General features: G+C 43.5%; 1 protein-coding gene across 4 annotated transcripts in view; it reads left to right on the top strand.

Moving 5' to 3' along the window:
* RPH3AL (rabphilin 3A like (without C2 domains)) overlaps nt 1-16,279 on the top strand; it is a 173,504-nt gene extending 157,225 nt beyond the window's left edge. For 3 of the 4 annotated variants that reach the window (XM_074189162.1, XM_074189165.1, XM_074189163.1), the window contains 3 exons: nt 4,685-4,786; nt 6,241-6,414; nt 13,436-16,279. In XM_074189162.1, the coding sequence (XP_074045263.1) occupies nt 4,685-4,786; nt 6,241-6,414; nt 13,436-13,524 (365 nt within the window). In that variant the 3' untranslated portion in view covers nt 13,525-16,279. The other variant, XM_074189164.1, reaches the window with a different exon arrangement.
* Nucleotides 16,280-24,618: the final 8,339 nt, after the last annotated feature.

The following is a 24,618-nucleotide window of genomic DNA, read 5'->3' on the forward strand; positions in this document are numbered from 1 at the left end:
TGGGATTTGCAAAGCCCTCTAAGCTCCAGCTTGATCCTAACTTGAAATCCCTGACACAATGAGAAAAGATGTGGCAGAGAGGGGGCTGATGGGAAAGTGAGAGCATTTTCTGACAGCTGGTACCCTCCTCTCTGAGCCTTTTGTGAGTGAAATGACCCTGGAGGCAAAGGCACCTGCATCATCCAGGCAGGGGCTTCAATGGAAGCCAGACTGGCTTCCTTCCACTCTGCCTTTTGTAACAACAACCACAACCACAACCACAACCACAACCAACCCTACATAATCTTTTCTCATTATGAACTTCATTTCAAATCAAAAGTGATTGGTACTTAGTATGCAAACACTTTTTAAATACAAATAAGGGTTCAGTTCTTCTGCCTCCTTCACCATCTCGCTTCACTTCATAATATTTTTATTTTTGTTCAGATATGGGATTTCATCAGAATGTGAGGGAACCCCTTATTTGAGAAATGCTGATATGCAGTTTGACTGAAGCAGTAGAATTAGAGTTATTTGAGAGCAATGAGGCTGCTAGATGGTGAGTGTTTGATTTCTCTCAATAGAATGTAAACTCTGTGAGGGCAGGGACTGGTTATTTGTGCCTTTGGATTGTCAGCCCCTTGCATGAGGTCTGATATATAAAGTGCTTCTAATAATTACTTCCCCCCAGGGACTCACCAGTCCCTTCCAGTTCTGAAACTAAATGAACCTTAAGGCTACTCAACTGGAAAGTGGCATGTGTTGGCCTTCCATGGGTCTTCCTGCTGCAGCTGTATGTTACATCTAAGTCTCCCCACCATCTCAGTTGTCACCAAAAGGGTGATAGATCCCCAACCATGATAACTAAACTTTACCTATCCCAGCCCCTAGGTCAGTGAAAACTGAATGGATGGATTTTCTCTCCACACATGAGTTTCTTTTTCTTTGAGGAGGTTTCTATAGAGTTGCCCTGAAGAGAAATGGCTGTTATAGGCAGTGCTGCAGGAGGGTTTGGTTTATCCAATAAGGAGCTGCCCAACCCATTGACTATTTGACTGAAGCCATCTTGGTAGCTCAATCTCAGAGACCCTATCAAAAATCCAGATAACAGCAAGTGTCATTATAATTATGGTTGGGACTATTGCTGTCTTTCACCATGTTCTAATCCGGAAGAGGGACCAGACCTGGGAATTCAGGAGACATGAATTCTAGAATTGGCCACCAAATATTTATTCTTGAACAGGATGTTTTCCTCTCTCTGTGACTGTGCCTCAGTTCCCTTAATCTATAAAATGGGAATAATAACCAGCACCAACCTCACAGCACCAACAGCAGAGATTCAGAAAAAGAAGATGTCTATAAAGCTATTTACAAAATTTAGAACATTATTTAAAGTTGGAATCAGAACTGGACTATGCTTTCATCGAAGGAGGGAAGTCTTGGATGAGGAAGCTCTTTCTAAAAGAGTCACCTAGAGCCACTAAGAGGTTGTGACTCACTAAGGATCACTCAGCCAATAGATGCCAAAGGCAACACTTGGCCCTGAAACTTCATGGTTCCAAGACCAACTCTCTATGCCACATTGACTGACTCAGACATATACCTATACATACAGATGTATGCATTGCACATACACACATACATACCCAACACACAAATATATACTAACCATATGCATGTGTGTATACACATGTGTCACAATTATTATTTGAGATCGGACTGTAGTTTTTAGTAGACTTTAGGACTTTAGTAGGGAACTCCCAAGTGAGGAAATTCCCACCAAAGCAGATTGGCATCTTCTCTACAACCTCTCTCTCTTAGAGAGTTGCCTAAGGGGCAGGGAGTTTAAGGGACTTGCCCAGAAGAAGCAGAACTGCCCCGTGATTGGGGAAGCAATGTGAAATAAATCCTAAAAGGAAAGTTAAAACCATTATACATAAAAGGCAGGAAATAAGCCTAGATCTTCCTGGTTTGAAGCTTTCAGTCCCTTACCTTCTGCTCTTTCATATTGTTACTGTATGTGAAATGTTGTGTCAACCTGACTCCCAGGGCAGTTTGGAGAGTCCAGTGAGATCCTACATGTGAAAGGGCCCTGGAAAATGGAAAATCCCCATGAAATGAGGTGGCCTGGCTAAATAATCACTAAGGCTTCTTTTTTGCTTTAAAGAAGTGGGTGAGCAAAAGAAATGAAAATTACCAGGAAAATATGAAAATCTCCCTCCAAAGCTTCCTCATAATAGGCAAGTGAATAAGGGCTCTCAGAGATACCAGGAGCCAAGTTCTGATGTCTGGGAACCAACCCAGCTAAACCTGGAGAAACATTTCACCAGGTGTCCATAGAATGAGTCTTTTTTTTTTCTTTTTTAACTATGGTTCTTTCAAAGACCATCTATCTATCCAACCACAGAAGGGTTGAAGCCTACTCTGGTAAAGGGAATGCCTACCTGATGAAATCGCAGATCTTGGACTACTGAAGTATTATTTTTACAAAAAGCCATAACTAGGGTAGGGCAATCCGAATTTTTCCCCCAGAGGATAGAAACATAGACAGTGCAATTATACTTGGATTCCTTCAACAGATCAAAATAATTTAGCCTGGGACTGAGTTAGCAACTTTATACCTGAGTTCCTCCTAATCCCCACCCCACATTATTCCTTCTTCTCTTCATGATGATCTGCCTTTTTTCTGTGATCTCTGTCAGAATCTCTGTCTCCTCATAATAGGGATTGTATGCCAACATCCCCTTGCTGGATTGATGTCTTAAAAAAGTTGATTTGAGGTGTGTTTCATGTTGCTTTGGTAACATTTCATGAGTCTTGCTCCAGGTGCCCAAAGTCCCAGTTATATAGTTTTTACAACAGGTTTTGATACCCATAACGAGAACTCAGACTTCTCTAAGATGCCTTCTGCATCCTCAAAGAAAGATCTGTGTCCATGCTCATTTTCTTTCTTTTGTTTTAAGGTTTTTGCAAGGCAAATGGGATTAAGTGACTTGCCCAAGGCCACACAGCTAGGTCATTATTAAGTATCTGAGGCCTAATTTGAACTCAGGTACTCCTGACTCCAGGACCAGTGCTCTATCCACTGCGCCACCTAGCCGCCCCTCATTTTCTTTCAATAGAATGTAAACTCCGTGAGGGCAGGGACCACACTTGTGCCTTTGCCTTTACACAATGCTTTTTATATATGTAGTAGGGACTTTCAATAATAGATTGTTTGAATAAGTGAGTGAATGAGTTGAATTGAATGATGGTGCCAAATAGTTTTGGTAATTATTGCTTTCTAGCATATTTTGAAATCTAATTGAGTGAATCATAGGTTCATAAAATTAAAACTGGCAGGGTGCTAGAGAAGGTCTCTTTTCGGTCATGTTTGGACTAAATGACCTCATTCATCCTTCCCAGGCCTGAGGTCTGTGATTCTCTCTCTGACAATGCAGGTAGAATGACTAAATGGGCAACCTTGGTGTGAGTTGGGGGTGAGGGGTGGTAGAAAGCTATCATCTGGTCCCTTTTATATGATGAAAACATGAAAACCGAGATAAATAATAGACTGCCTCCTAATCAGACAAAACTCTAGGTCTCTGGTGGAGAGTTATCTAAAATGCAGGAATATGCCAGAGAACAATCAAAGATGAAGGGTGCAAAATGACAAAGCACAAACATGGCCCCACAAAGGAGAGAAAAGAGGACAATGTCCCCCATTCCTTTACATAGGCAAAGGCCTATGAGTGAAAAACATTGCATACCTTATCAGATGATTTCCCCCTAAGTTTTGGTTAGTTTTGCTTGTTTGTACTCTTCTTTTTCCTTTCAAAAAAGTCTTTGTTAGATGAGACAAGGTTTTCTAGGGAAAGGGATAACAAAAGTTATCAATGAAAATATGTATTTTATGTGCAGGGTTATAAAGTGAAACTGTGGAGGCGTGGAACAGAGTATGAACTTGTTCTTTCTCCTTGCGCTTCTGAACACCGGAGTCAAATAAAATCTGGACCTCAATTTCTTCATATAGACAGTAGCTATAGAATGTAAGCTTCCTGAGGGCAGAGACTATTGTTGACTGTTTCCTGGGCTCTCAGGATAGGGCTGGGGATTTAGGAGGTGTTTAATAGATGCTTACTGATTGATATTTGTCTTTACATCCCAATAGTGCTAAATAAGTGATGGATTAGTCCCTGCCCTGGTTTGCCTTGTTTTGGAGTGTTGTGGGAATCAAAGGAGACGTGTCATTTAAACACTTTGCAACCTGTAGGCCTTTTACAAATATCCAGTGATATCATTGAGTTGGGGAGACAGGCCTGGCGGCAAGGAATGTCGCTAAGGAATCATGTAGGGCAGGATGTGATGGGGTGTCACAGTGACTGACATCAGCAAATGCTTCTAACCAGGGCTGCTCCCAGAAGGTCCCCAGAGACAAAGCCTTCACAACCTCCCTCCCTCCCTCACCTACCTGGCCTATTATCCCTTTGACACTGAGGATGTTTTTCCTTCCTTACGATCACAATCCCTCCAGCCTCTAATTGGAGCTGACCTTTGCCTCTTGCTCTGTTCCCTAGGGATGTCAAGAGTAACTACTCACCCTTCCCCCGTGAAGAAGCCCTTCCTTTTCAGATGTACGGCCAGTATGGAAGCTGGCCTGCTCAGCCTGGTGCAAACCCAATGAGAGCAAGAATAAACACACTCCGGCTGTGTTTGTCTCTTCCAGTGGTTTCCAGTGATAGCGACAGTGACTCAACCTTGAGCTCTTCCAGCCTAGAAGATGCCGGGGCCAAGAGCTTCAAAGATAGCAAATGGCAAAAAGAATCAGGTAAGGGGGATGAGTTGCCAGGCCAGTCCTGCCCCACCGAGAGGCTGGAAGGGGCAGGCCTAGGCTGACCAGAGCAGACCGAAGCAGAGTGTCTGAACTACTCTCTGGGGGGCATTTAAGTGGATATTCACCCCTCATTAACTGAGGGGAGGAGGAGAAAGCTAGCTCAAAGTGTTAGGGGCTGATTTGTACAATCAGACCTGAAAGGGACCCCAGAGGCCATCCACTCCAATCTGAACTGTTCCAGACCAGTCTCTGCAATATCGCAGGCAAGGGGTCACTCATCCCGTCCTTGAGGACTTTCAGTGATGGGGAACTCATCCCTCTGAAAGAATGCTCCCTCCCTCCTAGGAGATCGGCCTAGGGCAGTCACTGAAAGGCGACATCCTCTGCTGGGCTTCAGCTGAGACAACCACCTGAAGGAGACATTTCTTTTGGAACTTGAGAGTTTCAAAAAAAATGCACACTTCTTCATTTGCTCATTATAACCCTTCTAAAGGGAGGCAGAGTGAGTATAAGAAGGGGTTATATTAGACCCTTGTTCTAGAGCTAACTTGGACCTTAGAGGCCTTCTTTGTTTTACAGAGAAGGAAACTGAGGCTCATCAGTGAGAAGTGACCTGCCTAAGCACTTGGTCTCAGCCCTCTATTGGCTGCCCCTTCTCTGGTGTTCACACACCTCTCTGTCTCCCTGAGCTTCCCTAGGCTAGAAAAATGACTCAATGTGACTTTTGACTTTTTCTTCAATTTCCCAGTCAGAATTTAGTCTGGTGAGTTTTCTAAACTGTGCAGAATGAGCTCGGCAAAACTGCTTTAACTATCTCTGCCATCTTGAGTCCACGCCCTCCAAAAACAGGACTTGAACTCCTTGGCATCTGAACTCTATGATGCAGTCAGATTTCTCATTTTGAGTTCATTAGAGATGGGCCTATCCATCTGAGTCCTAATGGAGCCCGACCCCATGGTAAATATTAAGGATGGATCTATCTTTGACCATCATGTTCCTCCAGAGAGGTAGGGCAGATTCCAATGGGGGCACATATAGGGACCTATATGGGTCAAAACTCAAGAAGTGGAAGGTCCCTTAGAAGTCCCCAAGCCCTCGGGCTCAGTTCTCTGAAGATTAAGACTGGAAGGGATTGCATGTCACTCTCCAAGAGGTTCCTTGTGCCCACTCCCTCCCAACAGTTGTTAATGTCTTAACCCTCTTGGGTTAACTTATCTTATGTATACATCTTCATGGACCAGTTGCCTCCTTTGTTAGAGTGTAAGCTGCCTGAAAACAAGGACAATGTTTGCTATTTCTTTGTATCTCTTGTATTTAGCATAATTCCTAATATATAGTGAGTGCTTAATGCTGTTGGCACAACCCCCAGAAGGGAGTAGAGGAGCAAGTTAAAATCCAAAAGAGGCAGGTGCCCCAGATACCCTAGTCCACTGTCTGATATCTTCTAGGTGGCAGCAGTGATCTTCCCAGAGCAGCCCAGGACCAGGCTCTGCCTTCTAGCCACCCCTTGGAGAGTGGGACCAGCTTCAGCAGTGAGGCTGGGGGAGTCCAAAGTGGTCCAGAGAGTGGCCCTGGAGACTGGCAGGGGGATGGCTCTGACAGCGACAGTCACAAGGCTCCCAGTAAGTGAAAAACTCTTCTCTCCCCTCTGGGGCATCTCCCTGACCCAGCTCAGGGTCTCCCTGACTTCCTGACAGCTGAACTTTGCCACCAGCTCTTCAGACCCCACTGCTTTCCAGCAGACCATTTCCCCATCATCCCCTAAATCCACATTGTTCCAGATTAGAATGAATGGAGAGGGAAGGGGCATTTGGCTAATTAGACTTTTAAAGCCCTGCACAACCTGACTCCAACCTGTCTTTTCAGCCTTGTTATACAATATCTCCTTCCTGCATTCTACAGCCAAAATGGCCTTCTCTCTGTTCTGCATGCACAACATGCCAGCTCCCATTACCTTACCCCCAACCTAACTGGCTGTGTCCCCATGTCTGGACTACCTCCCAGAATCTCTCTCTGCCTTCAAGGTATGGCTCAAGCATCTCCATTGACTTGAAGCCTTTCCTGATCCCCTCCAACTGTCATAACTCTCCCTCCCAAATTACCTCTATTAACCACACTGTATTTTTTTTTATATTTTTTCTCCTCATACAAGGCTTCTCAACATTGTTTTAAGCTGGGGCGGCTAGGTGGTGCAGTGGATAAAGCACCAGCCCTGGACTCCCTGGAGTCAGGAGTACCTGGGTTCAAATCCGGTCTCAAACACTTAATAATTACCTAGCTGTGTGGCCTTGGGCAAGCCACTTAACCCCATTTGCCTTGCAAAAAACCCCAAAAACCTAACATTGTTTTAAGCTACTAAAAACTTAAATCAATGCTAAGGTTATTGGGATACCCTGTATTTATTTTTTATATAATTTTATTGTTCTTGTTGAATTATTTCAGTCATATCAGACTCTTAGTGACTCCATTTAGGACTTAAAAAAAAGATACTAGAGTGATTTCCCATTGCCTTCTCCAGCTCATTTTACAGATGAGGAAACTGAGGCAAACAAGGTTAAGTGACTTGCCCAGGATCACAAAACCAGTGAGTGTCTGAGATCAAATTTGAAGCCATGAAGATGAGTCTTCCTGGTTCCAAGCCCATCCTTTGAGCTTGGAACCCCAGTCCCTAGCACAGTGGATCAGAGCATCAAACATTAATAAATGCTGGTGGGTTGATATGACTGATCTGATCATCAGTTGAAAGTAGGAATCTTCTTATTTAGGATTCATCAAGTTTAAACTTTTCATTTTACATGAAACGGAAAAAGCAGTCTCCTCTGTACATTATTGGGCATTACCCTAGGTGCTGAGGATGCCAAAATATAAGTCGATGCTCTCAAGGAATTCTGATTCTAATTGGGAGAAATGACAAATAACACAGAGTCTTGCTCATGGTTAGTTCACAACAAATTCAGAAAGAGTCTTGCTTATGTTTAGTTCGCGGGCTTTAATTCATCATAGAAAGTCCAGACAGCTCTTCAATCAGCCAGTCAATCAAAAGTAAGCTAGGTGTGAATAAATCCTTAACAAATCTGAAAGAATGAGGGGCAGGAAGAGTCTAGTGGAGAGAGTATAGATAATATCTTGTAATTGGTCAAAGTGGATCCTCCTAGTAATTTAGCCTAGTAGGGAGGACTCTTCTAAACTCCTGAGTTTCCCTGACATAGCTACAAGGCAGATTGGACTGATAGTTGGAAGAGAGAGAAACCTGCCGGCTGAGTATCCAGAGCCAGTTCAGAACCTTATGAACATCCAAAGGCCGGAATCCTTGGAGGGTCCATCCCCAGAACCGGGGGCTGAGAGACACACAGAGAACAAATGAGACCCTGCCAAGGGAAGGCAGCTTCCCAGGAAGGATGACCCTTCAGGGAAGAGATGAGTTGTAGGGGAAGGCTTTCTAATCCTTGGAGACCCTCAAAGAATCAAAAGAAACTTTATAAGGACTCTACAGTGGGGAAAAAAAGGGACTCCTGATGACCAAGCTATGAGTTAGCCCTTTACCCCTGACGTGTTTGTGCTAACTCTCAGAAGGAGCCCGCTCTTCACAAGTGACTTGTGAGGGAAATGACAACCCTTGGTTGGGGAGACTATATTATATTATTTTGGTGGTAACTGTCATAGCTATTCTTAATTAGGAAATATTCCTTCAAATCTAATTGATTATTGATGGCTAATTGGTAATCATTAACACATTGCTATTGATTAGCCAGCAATAATAACACTTGATCATTACTGATATATTATTATATACTGATATATTATATTATATTATATATAATCATATATTATATATCATATATTATATATCATATATTATTACTGATATATATATATATATTACTTTAAAGATTACAACATACTTCAGATGTTATCTCATGTGATCCTCACCAAATATAATAATAGTGACAGCTAGGTGGTGCAGTGGATAGAGCACTGGCCCTGGAGTCAGGAGGACCTGAGTTCAAATCAGACCTCACACACTTCATAATTACCTAGCTGTGTGGCCTTGGGCAAGTATATATATATATATATATATATATATATATATATATATATATATATATATATATATATATGTTATATATAATAGCTATCAGATATAAATCTATATACTCTGTGCTAGGCCCTATACTAAGCCCTTAACAATTATTATCTCATTTGATCCAGAGATGGTACTATTTTTATTCCCATTTTACATAAAGGACTCCTAAACAACAGGGCTAGAATTGAAAGGGATAAGGGACCTTAAAAACCATCATTTAGCCCTTTCCTTTTATGTGAACTGTAAAAAGTATTTATCAGCCCCCTACTGTATGTACCCCAACACCCTCTTTGGAGCTATCCCTAGAAATCTGAAGGTAGTCCCCACAGGGCATTTGGAGACCCCCAACAGTCACTGACTACTAAGGACCCAGCTGGCCACTGCTGGGAGGAGATGGACCCTGTGGCTCCAACAAAATAGTGATCTCATCCCCTGAGACTAAAGAAGAGGAAAGAATGGGGATCAACATGGGTCTGAATTAGAGAGAATGGAAGCAGAGGGACCTCAGGTCAGATGGACCCAGTCTTCTCAGGAATATAGGAGACAGGACCCTCATGCAAACTTTCCAGAAGGTCAGTTCCTTGAGAGTAAGACTTGTTTCCTTCTCAAATGGACAACAGGATGAGTAAAGTGCTGGGCCTGGAGTTGGGAAGAGCTGAGGTTCCCATCCAGTCTCAGGCACTTACTAGATTTGTGACCTTGAGCAAGTCAACTTCTGTTTGCCTCAGTTTCCTTAACTGTAAAATGAGGCTATTAAAAAAAGAACCTGCCTCAAAGGGTTGTTGTGAGAATTGGAGGAGGTAATAATAAGCACAGGACCTGGGCCACAGTAGGTGCTATTTAAATGCTTATCCCCTAAACTTACTTTGTATCACATCAATAAGCGTTTATTAAACTCCTGTTGTCTTCCAGGACCTGTGCTGAAAAGGGGATGCAAAGAAAGGCAAAAGGTAGCTTTTACTCCCGGTGCTTAGAATAGGGATTAATCAATATTTGTAATTAATTAATTGATCATTGGAGCCTATATTTAGAGCTAGAAGGTATCTTCAAATTCATCTAGTCCAACCCTTTGATTAGAGATGGAGAAACTGAGGCCCAGAGAGGTGTTATTTACTTGGGAGGGATCTAGCACATATACCTGGAGGGATGAGGAAAGGTTTCCCATAGAATGAAGAGGAGAGAAGGCATGGGTCACTGTCAGGGCAAAGGCAAGGAAGTGGGAAATGAGAGGCAAAACTGTTCAAGGGAAAAGTAAGCAGGTCAGAAATCACAGTAGCATAGATTTAGAACTAGAAGGTATCATGGTGGCCATCTCTAGTCCAATCCCCTCATTTTGCAGGTGGGGAAACTGAGGCCCAGAGAGGCCAGACAGGTGGTAATAGTTGATCTGGGATTTGATTTGGGCATTTCCAGAATCCAGGTTTCCCCAAGTCCCTAAGGCATCCTTACACTGAATTGTCCCCAAACAGGGCCACTTTGACTGACTGGGAGGACATTATTAACCGGGTGACTTCCCAGCTCCTCTCTTCTTGGATGCCAAAGATCTGAAAATTCAAGGGGAGCTCCTTTCCTTGAGGTTTCCTGGGGGATCCCTTGTCCCTGCAGGTAAAATTGCAAGGCAGCAATAGGTCTGACAGTAGAGGGAGAATATTCTCTCAGAAACACTTCCACCACCCAATGCCCATTTTTTTCTTTTTTTTTTCATTGAAGGCTAAAAATAATAATTAAAAAGACTCCTTTTTCAGAAATCCAGGAGCTCTTTGTGGACGAGGCTTCGTCGAACTCTTCCTGAGCTCTGACAGGTTCATTTCTGCAGCGGGGGATGGTTACTTCTAGGAACAATTCTGTTCCTATCCTTGCATGTGGGGTTCAGCCAAAACTCCCCCGCCGCAGGACAGTCAAGGTTGAAGGCACTTGACTGCATCCGTCAAGCCTGTGGACCCGCAGGTTTCTAGGGCTGGAAGGCACCTCTGAGATCAAGTCCAACCCTCCACCATTTTACAGATGAGGAAACTGAGGCCCACAAATATGAAGACTTTGCAGAGGCTCTCTTGGCTAGTCAATGAAATCTGAAGCAAGATTAGAATTCAAGTCAACCCACTACACCCCCATCAAACCCCCTCATTTTGCTGATGAGATGGTGAGACGGCAGAGTCAGATTTTGAATTTAGGTTTAGCTAGGACAATTTTGCCCTCCTGGTGCAACACCTGCATGGCAGGGAGGAGTTTATGGCCATCTTTATCTATGGACCTTTCCCTTTTTTGTCATTTTTCTTGTTCCCACAGGCAAGAGGCACACATGGATGAGTCCTCGTTGCTGATGCTGACAAAGGAGCCTGTCTCGGCTTTTGTCATGGACCCATACAAACTGGACTTTTCTGTGGAACACACACACACACACACACACACACACACACACACACAGCAGTGTTCCAGGTCCTTTAGGGCCTGTGAACTTTTTGTTTACCAAGCTGCCTTGAGGATTTGTTCCAAGCTGGAACAGGATCCACCTTTCCTACAGCCCTCACAGACCCCAGCAGTCCTCCGTATGATGGGCACAGGGGCAGTCCTGTACCCACTTTTGACAGCTACTGTCCATCCCCAAGGAAACTGAGCTGATTCTGAGAATGGACAGCAGGAAGAGGAAAGTGGACCCAGCTGCCCTCTTTCCTCTCGGTCACTGGGAACTGGACTACCCTTTGAGTGAAGGGCCCCTGTCCAGATGTTGGTGCTGGGTCTTCTGGGGCTTCATAGGAATAGGATGAAGCTAGACTGTAGCCAGACCTCTGCCTACACTGTCCCGTCTCTATGCTACTCGGGAAGGGAGCTCTGCCTGAAGATTCAATCTGTCTCTTTATATTCATTTTATTCAGCTCTCCCCCTCCTACCTCTGAATGAGCCCTCAAACTCCCTGCCTAGAATGATGCTTTCAAACCAGCTCAATGAGGAGGTGGGGGTGGGGGGTCTGCCCACCCACTGATTTTGGAGATGGGCCGAGGGTAGCACCTGCCTCTCTAGGGTAAAGAAAACACCTCTGAGTGCTAGTGACAGAGTTGATGAACTTGGTCCAAAGAATGAGGAGAGGGTCCAGGTGAGACTGGAGATTCACCAGCTTTTGCCTTTATTAAGAGGCTAGAGGCTGCTCCCCCACCCCCACTCTCTGGGCTGCCAGTGGCAGCTCTCTTTGAAACTCCCTCCCCACCCTTGGTCAGGTTGATTAAAATTCCTCAGCTCCCCTTTCCTGCATCGAGTTTCCTGATTAGTCTCACTTCAGCCAGAGTCAAAGACAACCACTGGGTATCTGGCAGTGCTCAGAAATGAATAGCAGCAGCCTCAATAGCCAGCCTTGGGCTTATTCTCTTGCCAAGACACGTGGGTCCCAGAAGCCATCGGTTCATTTTCTTCAGAAGATTCAGTTTGGCATGGAAAATGCCAGATTCACAGGGGCTGTCCAACTCTTTTGGAAAAATCCACCCCAGTGAGATACCTTTGGGGTGGGTGGTTTTGGGTTTTTTCCCCTTCTTTGTTTGAATTAACGTCAGCACACTGTCAGTTTCCTCTTGTCCCCTCTGAGTACTGGGTTCAAGGACCGCCCCCCAACCTACAGGCTGGCCTTGGTAATCCTGAGCTTTCCTCCTCTTGTTGGAACAATGGATCTGGGGACAGAAACCTGCTGTTTCACTGTGATGAGATATCTTTCAGGAGAAAAACAATAAAAAAAAAATTAGAATTTGCATCAAGCCACTTGGTGTCTCTATAAAAGGAGAAAGTTTATTTCCCTGAGTTGTACAACAGATGTGGCAGCTGCTGCCGGGTGTCCTGTGCTTAAATTAGGGGTTCTTAAATCTTTTCTGTCTCTTGGACCCCTCGGGCAGACAGTCTGGGGAAGTCTAGAGAACCCTTTCTCAAAATCAAGTTTTTAAATTCATAAAATAGTTATCAAAATATTTTTTTAAGATGAGATCACAGGGGACAGCTGGGTGGTACAGTGGATAGAACACCAACCCTGGAGTCAGGAGTACCTGAGTTCAAATCTGGTCTCAGACACTTAATTACCTAGTTGTATGACTTTGGGCAAGTCACTTAACCCCATTGCCTTGCCAAAAAAAAAAAAAAAAATCACAGGTTAAAGACCCCTGGTTTGAATGCATGCCCACCCTGCTAACAGATCATAAGATTCCAAATGTTGAGTTCAAAGAAGCCTCAGGAACTTCTCATTTTGTGGATGAGGAAACTGAAGCCCCAAAAGGTTCAATAAATTGGTCAGTCACAGACTGTCAGGATTCAAACACAAATCCTCTAAGTACAGATTCAACTTTTAACTGGCCAGAGTTTATATTGATGTAGACATAGAAACATAGATGTAAAGCTTGAAGTGAACATTAGAGGCCGTTGAGTCCAGCTCCCTCATCGAACAGTTGGGGAAACTGAGGCCCTGAAAGGGAAAGGTTCATTCCCCTCGTAAATGCCAGAGATGGAATTTGAACCCAGGACTTCCTGACCAAATGCAGCATCACTTAGTAGGATCAGTAACAAACCAGCTGGTTTCTGCTCCGCAGCTCGGGCATTCACTCATGTGAGTTTGAACGAGTCTCGTGGTTTCCTGGACCTGCATCTTCTCACCAAGAACAGCTGGAGGATACCATAGTGCACCTGAAGTGAGGAAGACTCATCTTCCCAAATTCAGTCCCACTACAGACAATTATTAGCTGTGACGCTGGGCAGGTCGTGTTGCCCTGTTTGCCTCAGTTTCCTCATCTGTCAGATGAGCTGGAGAAAGAAATGGCAAATCAGTCAGTCCAGTATCTTTGCCAAGAAAACCCCAGATGGAGTTAGACATGACTGAAATGACTGCACTGTGCTAAATGGTGAGAATACAAATATAAACAAAAAAGACAGTCCTTCAAGGAGTTTAAAAACAAAAGGGGGAACAGGATAAAAAGGGAACAAATAGGGAAGGGGTGAGGATGAGGGATGAAAGGAAGGTGCCTGAACATAAGGGTACATGGTATTCAAGTTTAAAAACTCAAAAACAGAACCAGGAGGGGAAAGGAGGTTGAGCAGTTTAGGACTTGCCTCCCTATGGAGACCCCAGGAAGGAACCCATTAGTAAGAAGAGAGTCAACATAGCAGAGGGTTGTTCCAAGATGAGAAGGCCCCAGGTGCTGAAAGAAATTTCCGTGTGAGACCACAGCTGAGGCATGATTACAAAATCTAGAACATTAGCAGAGACAGGAGGGGGGTGATTAGTCAAAATTAGTCCATGGGCAAATAAGGTCAAGAGCTGAGTTTCAAGATCTCAGAACTGGACAATCTCTTTGATGCTAAAATGTTCCCCAATATGGGCTCACAGGGCTTTTCCTCTGAAAAGATAAAAAAAAAAAAGGTTCCAAAAGGATCTTGATAGAATGGTTTCAATCTGATAAGGTGATTTTTAATAGAGATAAATGGAAGGTCCTACATTTGGACCTTGAAAAATCCACTGGCTAAGCACACGATTGGGGAGATAATAATCACTCCATTGAAAATGAGAATGAGATAATGATTCCATCCCCCTGTGAATAGTCTGCAGAACACAGAACACAAAAGAATAAGATGGTAGCAGAATAGCAGACTCTTCTGGGACTGTTTCTACCTGAGCTCCGAAGATGAGAAGAATGAGATGTTACAGAGCATCAGTCAGAATAACTGATGCTTTGAGATGTGAAGGTTTGTGAAATACTTGGTGGACAGGATCTCATGGAGTCATGGCTAAATAACTTGGTTGGGGGGAAGACTTGGGGGTTTTGGTGGATGGCAAATAACACAAAGCAACCAAGTAGCAACTCCCTCCCCCCCAAACAAAGAAAAATTAACATGATTTTAAACTATTAGAACCATTATCAAGGACAAGGGAAGTATTGATACATACTGTGCTCTACCTTGGACAGCTCACATGGACTTAGGGCCTGAGGTACCTTCTTTAAGGAAAGACTTTGATGGAAGACAGCACAGCTAGAGGGGAACTGAGATCAGGATGGTGAATTAATTAAAGGAACTGGGAATATTTAGTCTGGAGAAAAAAGGCTCAGAATGGGTAGAGAGGGCATCAGAACTAGTTCAAATTTTAGTATCAGCAATCTGACAAATAGGGGCAGCGAGGTGGTACAGTGGATAGAGCACCAGTCCTGGAGTCAAGAGGGCCTGAGTTCAAATCTAGCCTCAGACAATTACCTAGTTAGGTGATCTTGGGCAAATCACCTAACCCCATTGCCTTGCAAAAAAAAAAAAATGTTACAAAAAATGGCAAATGTTACAAATCAGGGTTTGAGTTATTTTGCTGGTTATCTAGAAAAGTGGTAAAGAAAAATATTAACAGACAGTAAATGAAAAAGTATATCAGAATGCTATTGAGAGTAGCATGGCCCCGATACAAGGATGCCTTGGAAATTTGTGAGGCACATTTAAAATTTTTTTAATTTAAAAAATTGGCAATATATTGAAATAAAATTTTAATTAATTTTAAATATTTTGTGTCAGAGTACATTTTTTAAACAGAGAGCTGAGCCATGCAATTTACAGAAGAGGAAATCAAAGCAATCCATAGTCATATGAAAAATTAAATCATTACTTATTAGAGAAATGCAAATTAAAGCTTCTCTGAGGTACCACCAATATAACCAGAAAAGATAACGATCCATGTTGGAAGAGTTGTGGGAAATCTGGGACACTGATGCATTGTTGGTGGAGCTGTGAACTCATCCAACCTTTCTGGAGAGAAATTTGAAATTACGCCCAAAGGGCAACAAAAATGAGCATACCCTTTGATCCAGCTATACCACTACTGGGTCTATACCCTGAAGAGATGATGAAAAAGGGTAAAAACATCACTTGTACAAAAATACTTATAGTAGCCCTGTTTGTGGTGGCAAAGAATTAGAAATTAAATGAATGTCCTTCAATTGGGGAATGGCTTAACAAACTGTGGTATATGTATGTCATAAAACACTATTGTTCTATTAGAAACCAGGAGGGACAGGATTTCAGGGAAGCCTGGAGGGATTTGCATGAACTGATGCTGAGTGAGACGAGCAGAACCAGAAAAACACTGTATACCCTAACAGCAACATGGGGGTGATGGTCAACTTTGATGGACTTGCTCATTCCATCAGTGCAACAACCAGGGACAATTTTGGGCTGTCTGCAATAGAGTATACCATCTGTATCCAAAGAAAGACTCATGGAATTTGAACAAAGACCAAAGACTATTACCTTTAATTTAGGAAAAAAATGTTACCTTATTATGTAATTCTGCTATCTCTTATACTTTATTTTTCTTCCTTAATGGTATGATTTCTTTCCACATTCAACTGAGATCAGTGTATACCATGGAAACAATGTAAAGACTAACAGATTGCCTTCTGGGGTGGGGGGGAAGATTGGGAGGAAATTTGTAAAACTCAAAATAAATAAATCTTAAAAAAAAAAAGAGAGAGAGCCATGGGGCATCTAGGTGCCACAGTGGATAGAACACCAGCCCTGGAGTCGGGAGGACCTAAGTTCAAATCCAGCCTCAGACACTTAATTACCTAGCTGTATGACCTTGGGCAAATCTTAAATTGCCTTAAATAAAAAAATTTAAAAAATAGAGAGCCAGTTGTTAAACATTTTACCACCTTGTCCCTGCTTAAGGAAAACCATGACAGCTGTTTTCAAATATTTTAAGGACTATCATATAAAAGGAGAACTCAATTTGCCCTTATTGGCCCTAGAGTGCAGAATTAGCACCAAGTTGGGTGGAAACAGTGCTGGAGAGGACCAAGGTTCAAATCCCAGCTTATCCATGGGTAAGTCACAACATCCACAGGCTCTAGTTTCCTCTTCTGGAAAATGAAGGAGTTTGTGGGATCATGGTTCTGAAGCTAGAAAGGGTCTCCCAAGATATTTCATCCAATCCCCTCTTTCAGCAGAAAAGCAGATATGCCCAGAGAGGTTCTAATTGGCTCACAAGTCACAAACCTGTAAAGAAAACTGGATCTGGCAACAGACTCCTAGATTGTGAGAAGGGACCCTCAGAAGTCACCCTTCCCCAATTTGTGCACAAGGACACTGGCCAAATGTAAAGTGAACTGCGGGTGGGGCAGAGGTGAGATTGGAACCCAAATCCTCCACTCCAATGCCAATGCTCTTCCCATTAGATCACAATGCCTCCTTCTAGCTGACCTCTAAAGCCCTTTGTCCAGAGAGGTGGGGAGCCTTTGTTTCTTACCAAGGGCCATTTGGATATTTACAATATCATGGACAATATTTGGTCAGACATTTAACTAATTCATACCTTAAAAGTCCTCAGATTTATTGAATTTCTAGCCCCCCTCCCCGTGGGTTGCCTTGGCAATGCCAGACTCTATGCAGTCCTCAGGTGGGAGATTCCCTGCCCCTGCTAATATCTCAGATTCAAGTTACAGGACTCAACCTTAGGAAGAATTTACTTGTAAAGTCATCAGAATCTACTAGCCCTTGAGGCTGTCCAGTGTGGAAGTAGTGAGTTGCCCATCACTGGAATGTCCAAAGAGAGACTGGATAATCCCCTGTTGGAATGTTCTCGGTGGAATTCTTACTCTGGTATGAGATGTATTTGATGACCTCTGAGGTTCTTCCAAGCCCAGCCTCCTAGGATGACACTGAACTCCTTTCCAAACTTGGACTCCCACTCCTCCCCATTCTCCCTTGCTTTCTCTATTTTCCAAAGCACTTTTGATGAACACATTTCTTGCCAACGTGGTGCTTTATCATAGTCTCCACCAATGAAAGCTGTTGGTATTTTTCTCCCACTTAACAAAACACATCCACATATCTTGATTCTTTCTGTGAATTTCAAGGTCCCAGGCTTGTCTATTATCTGTGAGTTAGCTTTTGACTGCTTCCATTAAACTCCTTCCAGTCCTTCCTTAAGGTCAAGTTGCTTCAGGGCTGAGTGGAATGTGTCCTGTTTATTTAAAGGATGCTGTCAAGGCCTAACACCGCAAAACAGAGGCTCTGTGGGTTGTGCAGAGCTGGAGAGATCCAAGCTGGAGCTGAGGGTTCTGGTGAATGAAGACACCTCACCAGGGAGACTCAGGAATGTGGGCAGAGCAGCACTGGCAGGCCCCCTGAGCTGGGAAGACTAAGGCTGATGGATTGAGAGTTCTGAGCTGTGGTGGGGCTAAAGCTGAGGAGGGGTAATGCCATCAGATAGGGTGAAGCCCTGGGAGTGGGAAGAGCAATGGGACGGAGCAGTAAGCTGCCTAAGAATACCTAAGTGTGCTTTGAGATCAGGTCTCCCTATCTTGCCTATCCTGGAGGGATCAGAACTGGAGTCAGCTCCTGAGTGGTCCCTTCTCTTCCAGCCTTTGCAAGGGAGGGAGCCCTGATCTCAAAACAACAGCAATTCAAACGTCTTGGTTCATCTGGTAGAGGGACCAGATTATGAACTTGTTCCCTTTCCCTCCCCCCATCACCTTCCCTCAAATCCATCTCTCCTGCAAATATCTCTAAGCCCATCAAGTCCCCACCATCCTCCTGATGGGCCACCTTTATAACCTTGAAGTTGACCGTGACTCTTCCATTTTCCTCACCTTGTATTTCCTGTCCGTCCTTTAGATTTGGATTTGTCTCTGATACTTCCTAGTGCCCTTGGGCAGTCATTTAATTTTTTCAGTTTCCATTTTCTCATCTGCAAAATGGTGGTGATAACATTTTCAACAGGACTTCACAGGGTGATAGTGGGAAAAGCATTTCAAACATCTTAACGCATTTTTAGAAATCTGAGTAATTGTTACCATCATTACCACTGTCATAGTCCTCCCTACTCAACTACCACACCAATTCTTCCCAGGCTGTTCTCCTTGCTCTTTAGCTTCCACCCCGCCTCCCAATCTCTAATCCATCCTTCATGCAGCTGCTGAAATAACCTTCTAAGGATATGGTAACAGTAGGGTAACCAGCTGCTCTAAATAAAAACCTTCAGAGCATCTCTCTTGCCTCTGGGACAAGATACAAACCTATCAGCCTCCCATTTAAGTCCCTCCAGAGTCCGACTTCCACCTGCCTGTCCAGCTTTATTTCACACCACTCCTCCAAGCCAGCCTGGTGTAAAGGAGGAAGGGCTGACCTCAAAGCTGGGAAATTGGGATTTGTCTCGCATCTGATAAACCGGCTGCACAACCTTGAGTAAGTCGCCTAACCTCTCTGTGCTTCATAGAACTCTCTAAGACTTTCATTTACAGAGGAGGAACTGAACTAATGAAAACATTTTCTTCATCTGGGAGGATTTGTAGGAATTGTAGGTCCTAATCCCAGTGACTGTCCCCCAAACATGCTTTATGGGCCTCCCAAACCACTGCCTCGAACTCTGTATTCTATCTCCTGCCTCCTTTCTTTCTTTCTTGTAAACTGGGATGAGTGTCCTAGAAAGCCTTCCCTCTTCATAACTACCCTGGGAGCCCTTCACTTTCTTCCAGGTTGAGCTCAGGGGCCATTTCCTCTAAGAAGCCTGCTCTGATTCTCCCAATAGCTAGTCTTCCTTCCTTCCTTCCTTCCTTCCTTCCTTCCTTCCTTCCTTCCTTCCTTCCTTCCTCCCTTCCTTCCTTCCTCCCTTCCTTCCTCCCTTCCTTCCTCCCTTCCTTCCTTCCTTCCTTCCCTCCTTCCTTCTTTCCCTCCCTCCTTCCTTCCCTTTTTCTTCCTTCCCTCCTTCCTTCCTTTCCTTCTTCCTTCCTCCCTTCTTTCCCTCCTTCCTTCTTTCCCTCCCTCCTTCCTTCCCTTTTTTCCCTTCCCTTCTTCCTTCCCTTCCTTTTCTTCCTTTCTTCCTTTCCTTCTCTCTCTCTCTGTCTCTCTCTCCCTCTCTTTATCTCCCTCTCTCTCTCTCCCTCTCTCTATCTCCCTCTCTCTCTCCCTCCCTCTCTTCCTCTCTCTCTACCTCTCTCTCTCTCCCTCTCTCTATCTCCCTCTCTCTCTCCCTCTCTCTCTCTCTCCCTCCCTCTCTTCCTCTCTCTCTCTTCCTCTCTCTCTCTCTACCCCTCTCTCTCCCTCCCTCTCTTCCTCTCTCTCTCCCTCCCTCTCTCTCTCTCTCTCTCTCTCCCTCTCTCTCTCTCTCTCTCTCTCTCTCTCCCCGCTCTCTTCCTCTCTCTCTCTCTACCTCTCTCTCTCCCTCCCTCTCTTCCTCTCTCTCTCTCCTCCCTCTCTCTCCTCTCTCTCTCTCTCTCTCTCCCCGCTCTCTTCCTCTCTCTCTCTCTACCTCTCTCTCTCCCTCCCTCTCTTCCTCCCTCTCTCTCTCTCTCTCTCTCTCTCTTCCTCTCTCTCTCCCCTCTCTCTCTCTCTCTCTCTCTCTCTCTCTCTCTCTCTCTCTCTCTCTCTCTCTCTCTCATCCATCTCTCCCCCCTCTTTGTGTTTGTTTATTGCTTTGCATATTGAATCCTCTCCCCTGTCCTGCTAGTCTGGATGGATCAGGTCCAAGAACATCTAGCCCAAATGCCTCATTTTACAGATAAGGAAACTGAGAACCAGAGAAATCAAGTGACTTACTTTTCCAAGATGGAATTTAATCACAGGTCGTAGAATCATAAACCTGATGAGAGCTGGAAGGAGCCTCAGCAATCACCTTTCTATTCAAACCCCTCTTTTACAGTTGAGGAAACTGAGGCTCTTTGATATGAAGGTAGCAGGAGGTAGGGCTAGTCCTTGACTCCAAATCCACCGTTCTTTCCACTGTTACATTATCTTTGTTAAAAAGCAAACTTTGGTGGGTAAGAACCATATCATTTGTCTTCATTGGATCTCAGTGACCAATACCATGCCCACAATCCAACAATGATTCTATGATTTCCTTGAGGTTGGCATTCCCTCCAGCATCAGTTGCACCCCATTCGTCCTTAGTCCTCACCAAACATTCCAAATCCTCCATAGAATGGTTCACTTAACATGCTGAAGACCTTCCCTCAAATCTTTTACGAGTGGGGGAGCCTGGCGGACATTTTCCTCTGATCAGAAGAAGGTCTGATTCTTGCTTCTAGAAGGGCAATCCCCACGTCCCTTTTACTCCTGAACCAACACCTGGCATTGTGCTTGCTAACCAGGGAGTGTCTAATAGATGCTTATTGATTGATCTACCAATAAACACAGATGGAGTTGAGATGATTTCATTTATTAAAGGGAACTCCCAGATGAGAAAACTCCTTCTATCAATACTCATAGCATCTTCTTGGCAAGTCAGATCTTTAGAGAATTACAGGGGCAGTTGGGTGACACTGTGCATAGAGCACCGGCCCTGGAGTCAGAAGGACATGAGTTCAAATCTAAACTCAGACACTTAATATTTACTTAGCTATGTGACCAAGGTCAAGTCACTTAAACCCATTGCCTTGTAAAAATTTTAAAAAGAGAGAGAGAATTGCATAAAGCATTGCAGAACTAAGTAATGTGCTCAGTCACATCGTGCTTACTATGTGTCAGAGGTGGGACTTGAACCCAGGTCTTCCTGGCTCTCTATCCCTTCTACTGCCTCTTAGAGCACAGAAACTGTTCTTTTCCCCTTTTGTATTCATAGCATTGAAAACAGGGTTTTGTATATAGATGGTGCTTAATAAATGCTTACTGAACTCAGTTGAATCAGGACAATTAGATGGGTAGATCTGTGGCTCCCCAGTACCTCTGGATAAATTAAAACTAACAAAACATCTCTTTGTAAACATAAAACCTTTCAATTAAAACACCTTTTTGTTAAAAAAAAATCAATTGATTTTAATTTTTCCAATTAAATGTAAAGACAATTTTCAACACTCATTTCTTATAAAATTTTGAGTTCCAAATTTTCTTCCTCCCTCCCTTCCCTCCCCCCCCAGGCAATAAGCAATTTGACATAGGTTATATATGTGCAATCATGTAAAACCTGTTTCCATATCAGTCATGTTGTAAAAGAAGAAACAGTTCAGCAAATACTTTTTTAAGAGACTTAGTAAGCGATTGTTGGAAACAATCCATTATTTGTATATAGTAGGTCCTTAATAAGTGGAATTCAACTGGGATCAGAAGCCATTGCTCCTTCCCCAGGCGGTGTGAACTGTACAGTATCAAAGTACAAGCCTGAACCTTGGGGGAAAGAAAACTGCTCATCCATCAGCCCCCCCCCCCCACCGCCTTTCACATTTTAACACCCCAGCAATTGTCTATCTTCCCACAGGCTCCATCTTGTAGCTCCTCTCCCCTTCCCTGCTGTCAGTCAGACTCTTCCCCCATCCCTCTCCTCTCCCTTTCCCACTCCACAGCAACACAGTAACTGGGAAGGATGAAAAAAACTTCAGAGAGGGAGTCTTTGGAAGGTAGGTTGTATGGTGGATAAGACATCGGATCTAGAGTCCAAGGACACTTTCAAATCCCAATATGCTCCTTTGACTGTGTGACCTTGGCCAAGTCATTTCATCTGATCTTAGATTTAGGATTAGAAAATAACTTATTTTTACAGATAAGAAAACTGAGGACCAGGTAATGTGCCCAAGTAAAAAAAAAAACATAGTAAGATGTGAACCCAGGTCTTCCAAAATCAAATCCAGTGCTTTCCCCTTTCTGGACTTCATTTTTTTCATTTGAAAAGTGAGGTGTTGGACTAGGTCATTTCGAAGGTACAAGACACATCCAAATATTTTAATCTTATGATTTGGGGTTGACAATTAAAGGGTTTCTGCCATCTTGTGTCCAGCATATGGCCAATCTAAAATGACATGGGATAGGCCACTGAAATTGGGATCAGAAAAGACCTGGATTTGAATCCTGCCTTTGACACGAGCTATGGGATCATGGCAAAGTGCTTCACTCCTCTCAGCCTCATTTCCCCATTTGCAAAATGAAGAAATAATACAAATAGTCCACAATTCAACAATTGTGTGACATAATGTATGCAAAGGCAGATAATATATTTGAGGCAGCTGGTGGTGCAGAGAATAGAATGCTGAGCCTATATTAGGAAATTCTGAGTTCAGTTTCCACCTCAGAGGTGACTGTAATCCTGAGCAAATCCCTTAATCCCTCGATTTCATCTTCCTCATCTGTAAAATGGGGATAACAACACCACCTACCTCCTACAGCAGTTGTGAGGACCCAATAAATAAATATTTGTACAGAATTTTGCAAACCTTAAAGTGTTTTATAAATATTAGCTATTATTATCATATGAAAGTCAGCTATTATTAGGAATAGAGCCTGGATCAAGGATTTCAATGACATGGGAAACTATCAGGTAAAAAATCTCCCCCTGCGAAGCCTTCTGTCAGCACCTTCTCTGCAACTGATATCTTAGAGGCCCGGCCAGACTGAACACTGAGAAACAGAGGGATCTGGCCAGGATCACACAGTCACTATATTCCAGAGGCAGGATTTGAATGAGATCTTTTTGGCTCTCATTGGCCTGCTAGACAATGCAGTGGCCTCTTATGGGGGAGAGACAGAGAGAGAGAGAGAGAGAGAGAGAGAGAGAGAGAGAGAGAGAGAGAGAGAGAGAGAGAGAGAGAGGAGAGGGTGTGAAGAAGAAAGAAGAGGAAGAGGAGGAGCAGGAAGAAAGGGAAGAAGAAAGGAGAAGAAAATAAAAAGGAGGAGGAGAAGGGGCAAGGGGAAGGGAAGGAGAAAGAAAGATGAAAGGTGACTAAGGGAAGTCACCTATTCACTAATTCAAAAACAGGAGCAAACTTTAGAGTAGGAGTCAGGAGGGCAGATTTCTTAGGTACTTAAGTATCTCTATGCCTCAAGTTTGTTCATCCATAAAATGGGACTCAAGCCATCAATTAGCAGACATTTATTATGAACCTACTATGTACTAAACAGTGGACTAAGCATTTTACAAACATTATCTCATTTGCTCTTCACAGCAACTAGAATAGGCAGGATTATTATCCCCATCTGACAGCTGAGGAAATTGAGGTACCTGGTAGGTACTAGAATTATCCCCATTTTACAGTTAAGGAACAGTGAGGCAGACAGAGGTTAAGCGACTTGCCTAGGATCATACATCTAGTAAGCAAATGACTGAGAGCAGATTTGAGTTCAGGTCTTCCTAAGTCCAGGTCCTAACTCTATCCTCTTTATAGGGTTGTCATAACTCACAAATGAGATGACTTAAATGAATATGCTTTTGAAGAGTGCTATAAAATGAGTAATTAGGTGATCTAGTGGCTAGGGCACTGGACCTAGAATCAGAGGACTAATTTACCTGAGATTGACTCTGGCCTCAGACATTTATTAGCTGTGTGACCCTGGGCAAGTCACTTCATTCTGCTTTGGTTTTCTCATCTATAAAATGACCTAGAAAAGAGAATGGCAAATCATGTCAGTATCTTTGCCAAGAAGAACCCCAAATGGTGTCACAAAGAGTTGGACTTGAGTGAAACAATTGAATAAAAAATAAAAATATTGAGGGGTTTTTTTTTCTCACCATCAAGTACTGTGTTTGTAAGCACCAAGTTATCTTCTCAGGGATGAGTCAAGAATTTAAAAAGCATTTTCTCTGGTTCACTGAATCATAAATGCAGAACTGAGATGAATCCTCCAGGACATGGAGTCCAACTCCTCCATTTTACAGATGAGGAAACTGGAAACTCAGAGGAGAGAGGTAACTTGCTCAAAGTCACACATAGAGAATATAAATTTCAGTCCCAAGATTCCAACCCAAGTCCCCTACTCCCTAACCACTCTTTTTCATTTAGGGTTAATTTTGCTAAACAGATTTTTTCCATTCTTTTTC

This window comes from Macrotis lagotis, chromosome 5 (assembly GCF_037893015.1).
Source record: "Macrotis lagotis isolate mMagLag1 chromosome 5, bilby.v1.9.chrom.fasta, whole genome shotgun sequence".
Lineage (NCBI taxonomy): Eukaryota > Metazoa > Chordata > Mammalia > Peramelemorphia > Peramelidae > Macrotis > Macrotis lagotis.